Below are 13,957 nucleotides of genomic sequence, written 5' to 3'. Positions count from 1 at the left end.
TTTGTTTCATCCAAAATACTCAATTTATGCACTGTCTGCCATTTAAGGTTTCAATTTTGCTGTAAAGAACTTGAAAACACAGATGGACAAGAATCAGACAACATATAAGATAGACAAGCAATATAAGGAAATAATGTGCTGTTAGGTAGATGGCACTTCTGTAGTCAGGTGCCAGTGGCACAAAGTTTGGTGCAGTAAGCTGAGAAATGGAGACTAAGCAAAAAGAAACAGAAAATAAAGGAAAACAATTAAAAAATACGTTACAGCCATGAGAAATCAACCAAACTGAAATAAGTTTGGCAATTATGTCACATGTTAACAAATATCACTCCTGATTCAGGTTTCATTCTCAGTGTACTCATGAGCTCAGTGAAGTTGTGCTCGATTTCTGTAGCTGTTGGCACAAAAGAGTGTGGGAGGGGGGTTGGGGGTTACAATTTAACAACTGTCAACATTACGAGCTTTAGAGATGGGTCTGTAACTTGGATTCAACAAAAATGGAGGATGAATCAGCCACGTACATCACTATAAAGTGCATGGCATGGGGTTTTTTTGTTTACTACTATCTGCATAAACAAGTCTAAATTGCAATAAATTGTTGATGGAGAGTGCAGGCAGCCATGAATACTTTTAAGAAGCTTTATTTTACTGCCAATGTCAGTTATGGAGTATCATGCCCACCTTAAAATCTCTACATTTGTTTTACTGGCAGCATTAGAATGACCAGCAGGATGGCATTTGCTATTGTTCTCCATTAGAATACTTGAGCAGTTAGTGGCACTTTGCAAACTGTGTGGATACCTTGTAGAATATATCAAAATATGCTTATGTGATTAGAACTGAAAACACACAAAGTTAAGATGGCATGATAGCCCAAAAGAGTCATAACAGTAAAATAAAACTCCCTAACAGCATCTGTGAGTAGCTGCATTCTCTGTCAACACTACTTAGTTGAATATAACTACAGTGTTCAATAAGATCAAGCACTGATACATTATTTTACAATTAATTGCCTGTCACTGCCGACAAGTTTCCTGGGAATGGCATGTTGTTGGTTGAAAAATAACACTATAACTACAAAAGCTACTAATGATTACATGTTTTTACTGCAATCTTAAGAACAATATGACATCTGGAAATAATAGCACAAAATAAAATTCCTGTTTTAAAGAATTCACACTTTATTTATGCTATTAAAACATGTAAGGAGCTGTGTCTGTAAAGGACATCAAGTATCATCAAAGAAAGACAAATTTCAATACTTTGATAATTCATGATTTGGTACTAGCACAAGTTCTCTTCACAAAGATTTTTGGCTATTAATCTTTGACAATGTGTGTTGCAGACAAATAAAAAATTCCAAATTATGTCTATTATCGTAGAAAGGTATTATACAAAATTGCACTGTGATATGGTTATAAAAATGTAAAATTAGATCTCTTTCTATTTATATATACATCAATATCACACACCATAATTTATCTACATATATACAAGAAAGCATTTATATAAATAAAATAGAAATATGAAAGAAGTTGTGAGGCAGGATTTCACAGTTACTTAGGCAACTATAACATGTCCAAGAACAAAGACTAATCTTTTTTATGACTTTCCACTCTCTAGTAAATCTTTGGCTTCATTTATTTTAGCTGCTATAAGCGGAGAACCACCACGATCTGGATGATTTAAAGCCATAATTCTCTTGTGAGCTTCCTGAAAATAATAAGTCCAGAATTTTATTTTACACATCAATGATGAGTGACAAAAGGAGTATTACATATGTGGTACACACACTTTATATGCAAGTACATAAAATACATATCAGTCCCAGTACTCAGTGTTCATAGCTTCAGGATCTTCTCATAATGTTGGGCAATATGGTAAACAATAATCCACTGTTACAAGAAGTGTTATCCTCACACTACTACAGTGGCCTGGTTGTAGTCTGACGACTCTCTCAACCATTACAGATCAATATATTAATGAAAAGTCCTTGATGGACTATAAATACACTACCTACAAACATTATGAAGTATCCAGAACACATGCTGGGATGCCAACGTAACTTCGTACACATAAACACTTCATTATCGAGCATGTAAATTATTAGAGTTGTGATTCTCTGTGATAGTAGAATGGCCACCAGAGTTTATTACAGTTGCTCATGTTTAGTGTTGTTACCATATCTGGCAGTGTGTAAAGGGGGGGGGGGGGTGAAAAGAGTGTGATGTTGAGTGATCACAGGAAGGGCAATGAGATGTCTCATACGTGAACGAGAATGCCACCTGTCAGTGTTTGAAAGGGGCCTCATTATGGGGCACCATATAGCTGGCTGGTCAAATCATACAATATCCACAGCTGTGGGGGATTCAGATGAGACAGTTGTCCAATGTTGGACTGTACGTAATGTGAGGACAGGCACACTCGTAATCAAGGTTCTGGTTGACTACGTCTGATCACTACCTATTGCCATATTCTGCACCCATGTTTCCTTCTATTGTTCGCATGGTACCCCACTTGTTTAAATTTTATTAGTTTATCTTTTTCTTTACACTGAAAGGGCAATGAGATGTCTCATACGTGGACGAGAATGCCGCCTGTCAGTGTTTGAAAGGGGCCTCATGATGGGGCACCATATAGCTGGCTGGTCAAATCATACAATATCCACAGCTGTGGGGGATTCAGATGAGACAGTTGTCCAATGTTGGACTGTACGTAATGTGAGGACAGGCACACTCGTAATCAAGGTTCTGGTTGACTATGTCTGATCACTACCTATTGCCATATTCTGCACCCATGTTTCCTTCTATTGTTCGCATGGTACCCCACTTGTTTAAATTTTATTAGTGTCTCTTTTTCTTTACACTGAAAGAATTGTTTATCGAGTTCCACAAGTTCAAAACTGAATCTTTCTTTCTTCAATCATGAACTGCCAGACCTACCACAGTCACCCCTCAACAATTCCTAGGTAGGTGCTATTTTTGCATTTTAAATTTACATATTTAAAAAAAAATATTTACACAGAAGATCAAGCATCTAGAGACTCATTAAGAGAGGTAGAAAACAACTTGAACAGTGATAATGTTTGCATTTTGTGATGTAAAACAGTAGAATAACAAAAAAAGTACGAAACCTACAACGATTTCCTCAAAAGAGGAGAAACATGGTAACTGCAGCATGTCTCTGTAACATCAAGATTGTTTAAGGTGGAATACCAACTGAGTTGCAAACAAAAAATTGAGAGTACCAACATCAGTCATCTGCCAATAACCTGAAGCTCTAGACTGTTAGAATCTCCATGTGAAAATTCAGATGTATGCAGACAAAGAACATGTGTTAGCATGCATTACAATCTAAACTACTATATCTGGCAATGCCTTGCCGCTAAAATTCAACATTCTAGTGAGAGCATTCACATGCAAATATTTTAGTACTGTTCAGACTATATTATAATATTATTAGTGCAGATGTGTGTAAATACCGTACTACTACTGCTTCACTTAAATTCTCTGATACCGTCCTACCAACCTTTATCTTTAGCTTGCTTGCATTTGGTGATACTCCTAGAATGAGAGCAGCTTCTCTTCTTGTCATTTTTTGATCAAAGCCACCTTTATAATATTTACTGTTAGCAAAGGTCTGAAAAAGAAAGTTGAAGGTTGATTACACATACAGACAGTACAGTTATTTTCTAAAAACACATTCATATACAAAACCTAAATGTTAAACATAAAAATAAAAGGTGCAAATGTGAATGTAAACTGCTCCTGCATACAGTGTTGTTGAAAAGCTATCAGGTTTCCAGCCAGGATGTACTGCTGAAGCTTTACCAGAAAAAAAGAGTAAGAAAAACATTGAAATAACATGAAATTTCAATGCTGTCACAAAATGGAAACTTGAAAGTCGATATTAACTAAAAGTTACATGTTCTGGGAGATATTTCAAAAGCCACTGTGAAGGCTTGAAACAGTGTTAGCCCACAAGGCACAGCAGAGATTTTAGTGCATTCAAAAGCATGGTTCGGTTGTTTTTGTTTAAATTTATAGCCACGATACAGGCAAAACAATATTTTATAGTGCTTAACTGTTTTATATGAACCCCTACAGTGTATTTTATTTTTCTCGTATCTAACCTGCATTTTTGTGCTACTACGAGGAAACTGTGGCAAGAAGCAACTAAGAAAAGAGTGGAACAACTCAGATGTCAGAGATACTGTTGCTCAGCTACTTGTGTACTCTACATCTCCATCACTACTCTGCGATTCACACTGAAGCACTTGGCAGAGGGTTCATCGAACGACTTTTGTACTATTTCTCTACCATTCTGCTCTGGAACAGCAGGTGGGGGAAAAAAAAGGACACTTAAATCTCTCAAAACACACAAACACACACACAAATTTCAAGCTTTCGCAACCCAAGGTTGCTTCATCAGGAAAGAGGGAAGGATAGGGAAAGGCGAAAGGGTGTGGGTTTTAAGGGAGAGGGTCAGGAGTCATTCCAATCCCGGGAGCAGAAAGACTTACCTTAGAGGGAAAGAAAGAAAAGGACAGGTACACACTCGCCCCCCCCCCCCCCCCCCCCCCACACACACACACACACACACACACACACACACACACACACACACACACACACATCCATCCGCACATATACAGACACAGGCAGATATATGTAAAGGCAAAGAGGTTGGGCAGAGATGTCAGTCAAAGCGGAAGTACAGAGGCAAAGATGTTGAATGACAAGTGATGTACCAGGGGCGGCAAGTTGAAATTAGCAGAAGGTTGAGGCCTAGTAGGTAACGGGAAGAGAGAACATATTGAAGGGCAGGTTCCCATATCCGGAGTTCTGATAGGTTGGTGTCAGTGGGAAGTATCCAGATAACCCGGATGGTGTAACACTGTGCCTTCAACCCATTACATGTAGTCTCCCATCCTTCATCAAAGACACCAACCACTTTCTCGAACGCCTGGAATCTTTACCCAATCTGTTACCCCCGGAAACCATCCTTGTAACCATTGATGCCACTTCCTTATACACAAATATCCCGCACATCCAGGGCCTCGCTGCGATGGAGCACTTCCTTTCACGCCGATCACCTGCTACCCTACCTAAAACCTCTTTCCTCATTACTTTAGCCAGCTTCATCCTAACTCTCAACTTTTTCACTTTTGAAGGCCAGACATACCAACAATTAAAGGGAACAGCCATGGGTACCAGGATGGCCCCCTCATACGCCAACCTATTTATGGGTCGCTTAGAGGAAGCCTTCTTGGTTACCCAGGCCTGCCAACCCACAGTTTTGTACAGATTTATTGATGACATCTTCATGATCTGGACTCACAGTGAAGAAGAACTCCAGAATTTCCTCTCCAGCCTCAACTCCTTTGGTTCCATCAGATTCACCTGGTCCTACTCCAGATTTCATGCCACTTTTCTTGATGTTGACCTCCATCTGTCCAATGGCCAACTTCACACATCAGTCCACATCAAACCCACCAACAAGCAACAGTACCTCCATTATGACAGCTGCCAACCATTCCATATCAAATGGTCCCTTCCCTACAGCTTAGGTCTTCGTGGCAAACGAATCTGCTCCAGTCCTGAATCCCTGAACCATTACACCAATAACTTGAAAACAGCTTTCGCATCCCGCAACTACCCTCCCCATTTGGTACAGAAGCAAATAACCAGAGCCACTTCCTCATCCCCTCAAACCCAAAACCTCCCACAGAAGAACCCCAAAAGTGCCCCACTTGTGACAGGATACTTTCCGAGACTGGATCAGGCTCTGAATGTGGCTCTCCAGCAGGGATATGACTTCCTCAAATCCTGCCCTGAAATGAGATCCATCCTTCATGAAATCCTCCCCACTCCACCAAGAGTGTCTTTCCGCGATCCACCTAACCTTCGTAACCTCTTGGTTCATCCCTATGAAATCCCCAAACCACCTCCCTTCCCTCTGGCTCCTACCCTTGTAACCGCCCCCGGGGAAAAAAATGTCCCATGCACCCTCCCACCACCACCTACTCCAGTCCTGTAACCCGGAAGGTGTACACGATCAAAGGCAGAACCACATGTGAAAGCACCCACGTGATTTACCAATTGACATGCCTACACTGTGAAGCGTTCTATGTGGGAATGACCAGCAACAAACTGCCTATTTGCATGAATGGACACAGGCAGACAGTGTTTGTCGGTAATGAGGATCACCCTGTGGCTAAACATGCCTTGGTGCACGGCCAGCACATCTTGGCACAGTGTTACACCGTCCGGGTTATCTGGATACTTCCCACTGACACTAACCTATCAGAACTCCGGAGATGGGAACTTGCCCTTCAACATATTCTCTCTTCCCGTTACCCACCAGGCCTCAACCTCCGCTAAGTTAAAGTTGCCACCTCTAGTACATCACTTGTCATTCAACAACATCTTTGCCTCTGTACTTCCGCTTCGACTGACATCTCTGCCCAACCTCTTTACCTTTACACATGTCTGCCTGTGTCTGTATATGTGGAGAGTGTGTGTGTGTGTGTGTGTGTGTGTGTGTGTGTGTGTGCGTGCACGCAGAATGACTCCTGACCCTCTCCCTTAAAACCCACATCCTTTCGTCTTTCCCTCCCCTTCCCTCTTTCCTGATGAAGCAACCTTGGGTTGCGAAAGCTTGAAATTTGTGTGTGTGTTTTTTATTGTGTCTATCTACCAGCGCTTTCTCGTTTGGTGTGTGTGTGTGTAGAGCCGCATGCCTCCGAAAGTTCCGTGAAATTCACCATCTTCAATAATTGTCTAACTATATTATAGCAAATAAAAAGCAACGTCACGAAGAAAATAATTTAATGTGTGGTGTTTTGATTTTCAGTCCTAAGACTGGCTTGATGCAGCTCTCCACACTAGGCTATAATGTGCAAGCTTGTTTCTCTCTGCATAGCTACTGCAGCCTGCTTACTGTACTTGAATGTTGGTCTCATTCTACAGTCTTTAACCATCATACTGCTCTCTATTTCCAAACTGATGATTCCTTAATGCATCAGGGTGTATCTTATCAATCGGACCCTTGCTTTTCTAAAGTGTGCTCAGTCGACTGCCAGGTCTTTCCTGGCCCACAGTGAGTGCACTGGGGTGAGGCGGGGGTGTGGTGTGGGGTGGGGTGGGGTGGGGTGGGGTGGGGTGGGGTGGGGTGGGGTGGGGTGGGGTGGGGTGGGGTGGGGTGGGGTGGGGTGGGGTGGGGTGGGGAGAGGGATGGATAGAGGTGGCACGCAGGCAGGGGGTTGGGGGGAAGCATCTAGCAGCTTGTGGGAGAGTCAGGAGCCGTCTGTGGGCTAGCTGGGAGTGTAGGTAGAGGGGCAAGTGGCAGGCGGCTGGGCACACCATACTGTGGTTTCTGTATTAGTTGTATATAACTTTTTGCTATCTGTATTTTATCCCTGGCACCTTCAGAATTTCAGAGTGTATTCCAGTCAACACTGTCAAAAGTTTTCTTTAAATCTACAAACACTATAAATGCCTGTTTGCTTTTCCTCAACCTATCTTCTAAGATAAGATGTAGTGTCAGTGTTCAAATCCAAGCACCTGTTAGCAGAATAATGTGTTCTTTAAACATACTATATGTAAAAAAGTTTTGGTGTTTTTCAAGATGCTCAAAAGGGCAACTTAAGACGACTTGAAATAAACATTTAATTGTGAAATGACAGCTTGCAGAGCTAAGCCTTCACCATAGATTAGGAGATGAAGTGTTTCCATAAAGAAGATTGTGACGAGTCAGCACTGCCTCACTTGTTCCTACATTTTTGCAAAACCCAAACTGATCTTCACTGAGATTGGCTTCTACTAGTCTTTCCATTTTTCTGTAAATAATCCCAGTAAGTATTCACATGTGTTGGTACCTGCTTTCTTTGAAATAGTAATTATTATATTCTTCTTTAAGTCTGAGAGTATTTCACTTGTTTCATGTATCTTGCATACCAGGTGGAATAGTTCCGTCATGGTTGGCTCTCCCAACAATCTCAATGGTTCTGAGGTAATGTCATCTACTACAAGTGTTGTCTGCGTCTTCATACACAATTGTAAGAAGAGGTGCGCTACAGAGTGGTGTGGCAACTGTTGTCGAAGGGAAGCTGGACACATGCAGAAATTATCACCAAACAAACAGAAGATTTATTTAACTTTTTTTTTCCCCAAAGAATGAAGACTCATTACAAATGATCCAATGAGAAATAGGGTCCACCTATCGGTGTCAACTAGGATGAGGATTTCTGCACTACAGCACGAACTATGGTGTCGAGAGAGAGGCTCCAAGTGCATGTGGGCTGAGCCACTGCTGCCGGCCCTCCTATATTGCGGCGACAGAAGGCACTCAAGGCATATTCTTTCCAGCATTACTTTCTTTGCTTAGTACAGGCTTGCCATATGAGCTGTTAATATTTGTACAGTTGCCCTTTAAATTTCCCTTTAGCAGCATCTCATGGAAACTTGAAAATTCCGTTGTTATGAAGCCCTTGGGGTGGTATCAATACATGATACCACAACATGGGCCTTATTTCGACTTAGGATACTGCAAGAATAACTTAATAAAACATAAAAGACCTATCTCCCATCTCATCATCATGTACTTCCTCTTCTCTTTCTATGATATTGTCTTCTAGATTGCTTCCCTTATATAGAACCTCTACATATTCTTTCCAGCATTACTTTCTTTGCTTAGTACAGGCTTAGCATATGAGTAGTTAATATTTGTACAGTTGCCCTTTAAATTTCCCTTTGGCAGCATCTATCTTTCCAAAGGTCAAAGAATGCTTTTACAGCCTTGGATTTCTTGTCTAGCAATTCCTGATTTGCCATTTTCCATTTCATTTTCTAGAAGTATGTATTTTGCCTACATCATCTGCTATATATCTGACATGTACAGAGAATCTGTGATGTTTAATACATTTAAATTAAAATGTGATCCAAAGTTAAAAGAAGGACGTTACTTTTACTATTCCTTGTCGTGGGTAAAGAATTTATATTCAACTCTAATGCCTTTATGAAAAAAATCTAAAGTTAAATACTGGAGAATACAGTGAATGACAACCTACTTAATTTCATGAACATAACAAGAGATCAAGCCCAACTCTGAATCAGTGTATGGACTCTGGGAATTTTAATGACATATGAAAACCGTTACCATATTCCATATCTGGAATAAAGGCGCGAAATAGCGAATGTAGTAATCTGTTGTGTATAGTTTACCTTGAATTTCAAGATAAGAAGCAGCAGTAGTCTTGCAGCACACTTAAGGTGTGCATGACACATGGTCCTGAATTTTCTATATGATCAAATGTTTATTTTGTCTTCTTCTTTCTGACTTCAGGTCCTTGGAAACAATTTCTCTTTTTTACAACAAATGATGATCACCCGTTTTTCAGGTTACCTGTTACAGAATATCCTAACATTTCTAACAAGTCCAAAACTTGATTGAAAAATTTTCATGACAGAAAAAAACTATGGGGCACATTAGACCTTTTACTTTCAAGGCACCATTCAATCAACTAAACATTTCAAGCACATCCCAACACTCAACACAAATTTTTACATAGGTAGTACATTCAAACTTCATATGATCCCTCCAGAAGGCAATCTCTTACTCGCATGCTACACCTGAACAAACACAGCACTCACAGCTTTATGAAACTACCACAGTATCTGAAGAAGCTGAACATCCGTCTTACAAACGAAGATAATGTAGATGGCAATTAAAATAGTATGACTTACAGATTCCATTGTTGGAAATGATTTCAGTGCTTCATTAACTTTCTTCGTCATTCCTGGCATAGTCCTCAACAAGTGACGTCCAAGAAAACCTACAGCAGCTGCTCCAAGGCCCACAACAATAACGGTGGAAGCCTGTAAAACAGATGCATTGAGCTGCTAGTTTATTTTACTTAAAAGAGTTTAACAACATCGCCATTTGACATTGCACACTTATGTCTAAACGAGTGTAACTTTCTGGATAAGTACAAGCAACAAATCCCAAGGTCCAGATTCAATACTCAGTTGATCTTAGTCTATTTTGTAAGCTGAATACAAAGTTTCCAACCAAAATCTGTTAACAGATCTACCCTCCTGCAGAATGGAAATAATATCAAACTGTCCAGAAATTATACTCCTGTACTGTGACAGAAGAGTGACTAGTAAATTCAGAGCACAAAGGGGACAGTGAAAATGAGGTTTGAATTACTATAGGTTCAGTGACAGTGAATATGCAACAAAACATGAATATTTTTACAGTGAAAAGAACAGTATATTTTTTTGACATTTTAAGTCAGCCAAGACATAGCCAGACTACCCCACTGCTATCATATTGACACACGCGGCGCAACCCACTTATCACCTTCTTCACAGAGCATTTAAATTTTTGTGAAACCCTTAACAACAAACTACAAAACAGGGTAGTCTGTGTGTGAGCAGTGGCGGCGGCGGCAGCAGCAGCAGGACTAGTTGTAATTTATTCATCCAAGGATCATTTTACAATGACAAAGGATCTGTTAACTAAATACAAGGAAAACTTAAGTCACATATACAGACATATGATTACACACATGTGTTTAATGATGGGAGGACAGGTGGCTGGATGTGGCCTTGTTGGAAGTACCATCCTGTCATGAGGCTGATGTCATATGTTTTGGCAAAGACTTTTTTTTTCACCATCAATTATGTGCTTGAAGTATCTATTGTAACACTAGCACTCACAGGTTTTTTTTATGGGTTATAGAAGAGCAAACTGGTACACTCCAATCTACTCTACACGTAAGAACAGTGTCATACTCACCAGCTTTTCAATCATTGTTGCTTTCAGTTGCTATTCTTAAGCAAAACTGAAGTGAAGTTCACCAGAACACAACATAACCTGCTTGTTGTGTGCATGTTTGTGGCCATCTCTTAGGCAGCTATTTGGTGGGGGCAGTTAATATGAGATTTTTAGCACTTAAATTAGCAGACTGCATGCATGATTCCCCTTCCCCCTTTTCTTCTGAAAGAGGCACTTGCTAATGGGTGATGTGGAAAGTAGGCAGTGAAGTGTTAAATTTCTCACAGCTACAGCTACCACCAAACAACTGACATCAAGCATGTCACATATAGTAACTTGATCCACAAATGAATAGAAAACCAGCAACTAAAAAATAAAAATTATAAAAACTGAAATCCCCTGGTGATAGCTGAATCAACCACACAATATAAATATGAGAAAATTAAACAGAAAATCAACTATAAAAATGATAGTTACATCTATTAGGAACAACATGCTAATGTTTTTATTTTAAGTACTGGTGGTGGTGATTATGCAATAGTGATATGATAAAATAATTATAGTAAACCACCTTGAAGTTAAAGTATTAGTGGTTTTTTCCATCATGGTGCTCTTCAGTAACAGGGAAAAATATCACTTCATGTATGGAAAAGCAGGAAAAAAAGATTATGTGGATCGCCTAAAATGGTTAGAATGCAGCAAATTTTGCTCAGCAGTTACCAGTATACAAAACTGCAAAAGATCTCATTCTTACTGGGTTTAGGTTTGTAACAGTTTTCTCAAATATTTATCATCCCATACTTTGTAAAACAATGGAGCTACAAGGAGGAGTGTAAGCTGTTTTTAAGTCCATATTCCCAGGCAAAGTCCAATCCATACCATATCAGAGTTCCATCTATTCCAAATGGAGTCCACCAGAATAACACCATAGGCAATATAACAACACTTAAAGAGTGTGCACTCCACTGCTTCCATCAGTGCTGGCTTAACCAGCCATGGGCCAGCTTATATGCCAGAGTCCGGCACGATTCAATCTGAGGTTCTAGAATCATCTGAGCAGTGGCACCAGCTACTCTGCTTCCATGATAACATCGGGTCGAGGCACTACACAGTATAACACTTTGTTTGTTTCCTTGACCCCCCTTTTTTTTTATTTCTCTCAACGAGTCTCTTCTATTCTCCCCGACATTTTCTTTTCTCTTCTGCCATCATAGTTTTTAATTCCTTTTTTAGGGGTCTATATTCTTCTGAAACTCCCAGAAAGTTTTGTTTTTCTTTCCCATCATTTTCTTTGTTTCCACAATGGTATCTTCTTCCAAGTCTTCTTATTTACCACTGCATACATTTATCTTCTGCTTCTATCATTACACTTCTGAATTGGTGTCATTCCTTTTCCCTTGTCAAGATAGCTATCAATATTTCCTGCTATTCATTTCTGCTCCTTTATCGTTCAGCTACCATACTTTTATTTTAATTTCGTATTTTCTTCATTCCCTGCTCTCACCAGGAGCCAGTGCAGCCTCTGACAGCATTCACTTGATATCTCTAACACTCCCCTTTAATCTACACTGGTGAGCAAAAGTTAAGGACAAAAGGAACTATCAGACGGTATGTCAGTGTCAAGTAACAAAGCTTGATAAAACTTGGACCATACATAGAAAGAACTGCCATAGCACAACACCAAAGGTAACTGAAAGAAATACACGACAAGACAAACAGAAATGACATATTCAAAGACAAAAATTACACTGCAGTCACTTATACATTACAACATGTGCCACATGGTTCTTAATAGAGTGTGTGATCCCAATGGACAGCAACGCATGCTCTGCAACATGCTCATATGCTCATATGCTGGCCACAAAAGGAGGTCTTCGGATAGTGCATTTCAATTCCTCCACCAGCACAGTTGACAACTGCCAGATAGTCATGCATGTGAACGTGCTGCAATATTTCTTCTCCACACAACCCACATGTGCTTAATGGGATTTACTTTGGCGAATGAGCAGGCCAGTTCATTTAACAAATATCCACTAGTTCCAAGAACTCTTCCACATGTCACACATAGTCATCCATAAAACTGAGTTTAGGCCAAATACACCTCTGGTAAGATGCACGTGAGGAATAAGTATAGTGTCACAATAATGTCGACCAGTTGAGTGCACTTTGTTAAAACATTTGGAGGTCAGTATGCCCTTGCATCGTTATGCCTCCCCACAACATAACACCTGGACCACCAAAACAATCTTGTTCAACAATGCTGGATGTGGTGAAATGTCAGAACACATAATGCACCCAGGAACATTGATGAACATGATTGTTTTGGTGGTTCAGATGTTATAGTGTAGGGGGGCATAATGTTGCACAGGTGTGCTGACCACCAAGTCTTCGAACACACTGCACTCACCATTCCATATCATTGTGACACTGTACCCCTTCCTCGTGTGTTGTGTTTCAGTGGTACATTCGGCCCTGACTTCATTTTTATTCATGGCAATGCACGACTGCAGCAAACTGCACAGATGAAGTAGCCCCTGGAATGAGACGATATTCAAGGACTGGACTGGCCTGCCCATTCCTGCAACTAAATCCCATTTAGCATGTGTGGGATGCATTGGGGAGACACATACACATGTACCAATGACCACCCAGCAGTTATCAATCACGCTTGTTAAAGTATGGAATGCCTTACCACAAGAGTTTCTTACCAACCTCAAGGGCAGCATGGGAACATATTGCTGAGTACGCATTGCCATCAGTGGTAATCATACTCCCAATTAAGAAACATATACTGTCATTTGTAATGTGCAGAAGACCATCACGGTGAGTTCAGTCTAATTATTGTCTCTGAATAAGTGTCACTTCTATTCATCCATTGTTTATTTCTTTCAACTACCATTTGTACCACACTGCATGAACTCTGTATATGTACGGTCCAAATTTCATCGAGCTATGTTACCTGGCAACACTGACGCACCATGCAAAAGTCAATTTTGTCTTTAAGTTTCAGACAAGTGTGCTACTGATGAGCACATAGCCTGCCACAGATCTACTTATCCACTCACCATCATCTTATGGGTGTCCTTTAACCAGAAGCTGACAAATCAGGTACCTATTTCATTACGTTATTTTATTAACTCCTTTCTCTCCTCATTTTTACTCCCAAACCATGGGT

At 40.2% G+C, this 13,957-nt stretch overlaps 1 protein-coding gene across 2 annotated transcripts in view; it reads right to left on the bottom strand.

The window, feature by feature from the left end:
* Nucleotides 1-1,157: 1,157 nt before the first annotated feature.
* Nucleotides 1,158-13,957, bottom strand: part of LOC124776262 (mitochondrial import inner membrane translocase subunit TIM14) — a 45,426-nt gene continuing 32,626 nt past the window's right edge. Inside the window, exons 1-4 of one of the 2 annotated variants that reach the window (XM_047251155.1) lie at nt 10,804-11,094; nt 9,747-9,878; nt 3,529-3,639; nt 1,158-1,713 (exon numbers count right to left, since the gene is read on the bottom strand). In XM_047251155.1, the coding sequence (XP_047107111.1) occupies nt 1,603-1,713; nt 3,529-3,639; nt 9,747-9,878; nt 10,804-10,818 (369 nt within the window). In that variant the 5' untranslated portion in view covers nt 10,819-11,094 and the 3' untranslated portion in view covers nt 1,158-1,602. Of the gene's footprint in view, nt 1,714-3,528; nt 3,640-9,746; nt 9,879-10,803; nt 11,095-13,957 lie in introns of those variants that run through there. The other variant, XM_047251157.1, reaches the window with a different exon arrangement.

Source organism: Schistocerca piceifrons, chromosome 2 (genome assembly GCF_021461385.2).
Source record: "Schistocerca piceifrons isolate TAMUIC-IGC-003096 chromosome 2, iqSchPice1.1, whole genome shotgun sequence".
Taxonomy (NCBI): Eukaryota; Metazoa; Arthropoda; class Insecta; order Orthoptera; family Acrididae; genus Schistocerca; species Schistocerca piceifrons.
Note: the sequence above shows the minus strand (reverse complement) of the source record. Positions and strands in the feature narration are given on the sequence as shown.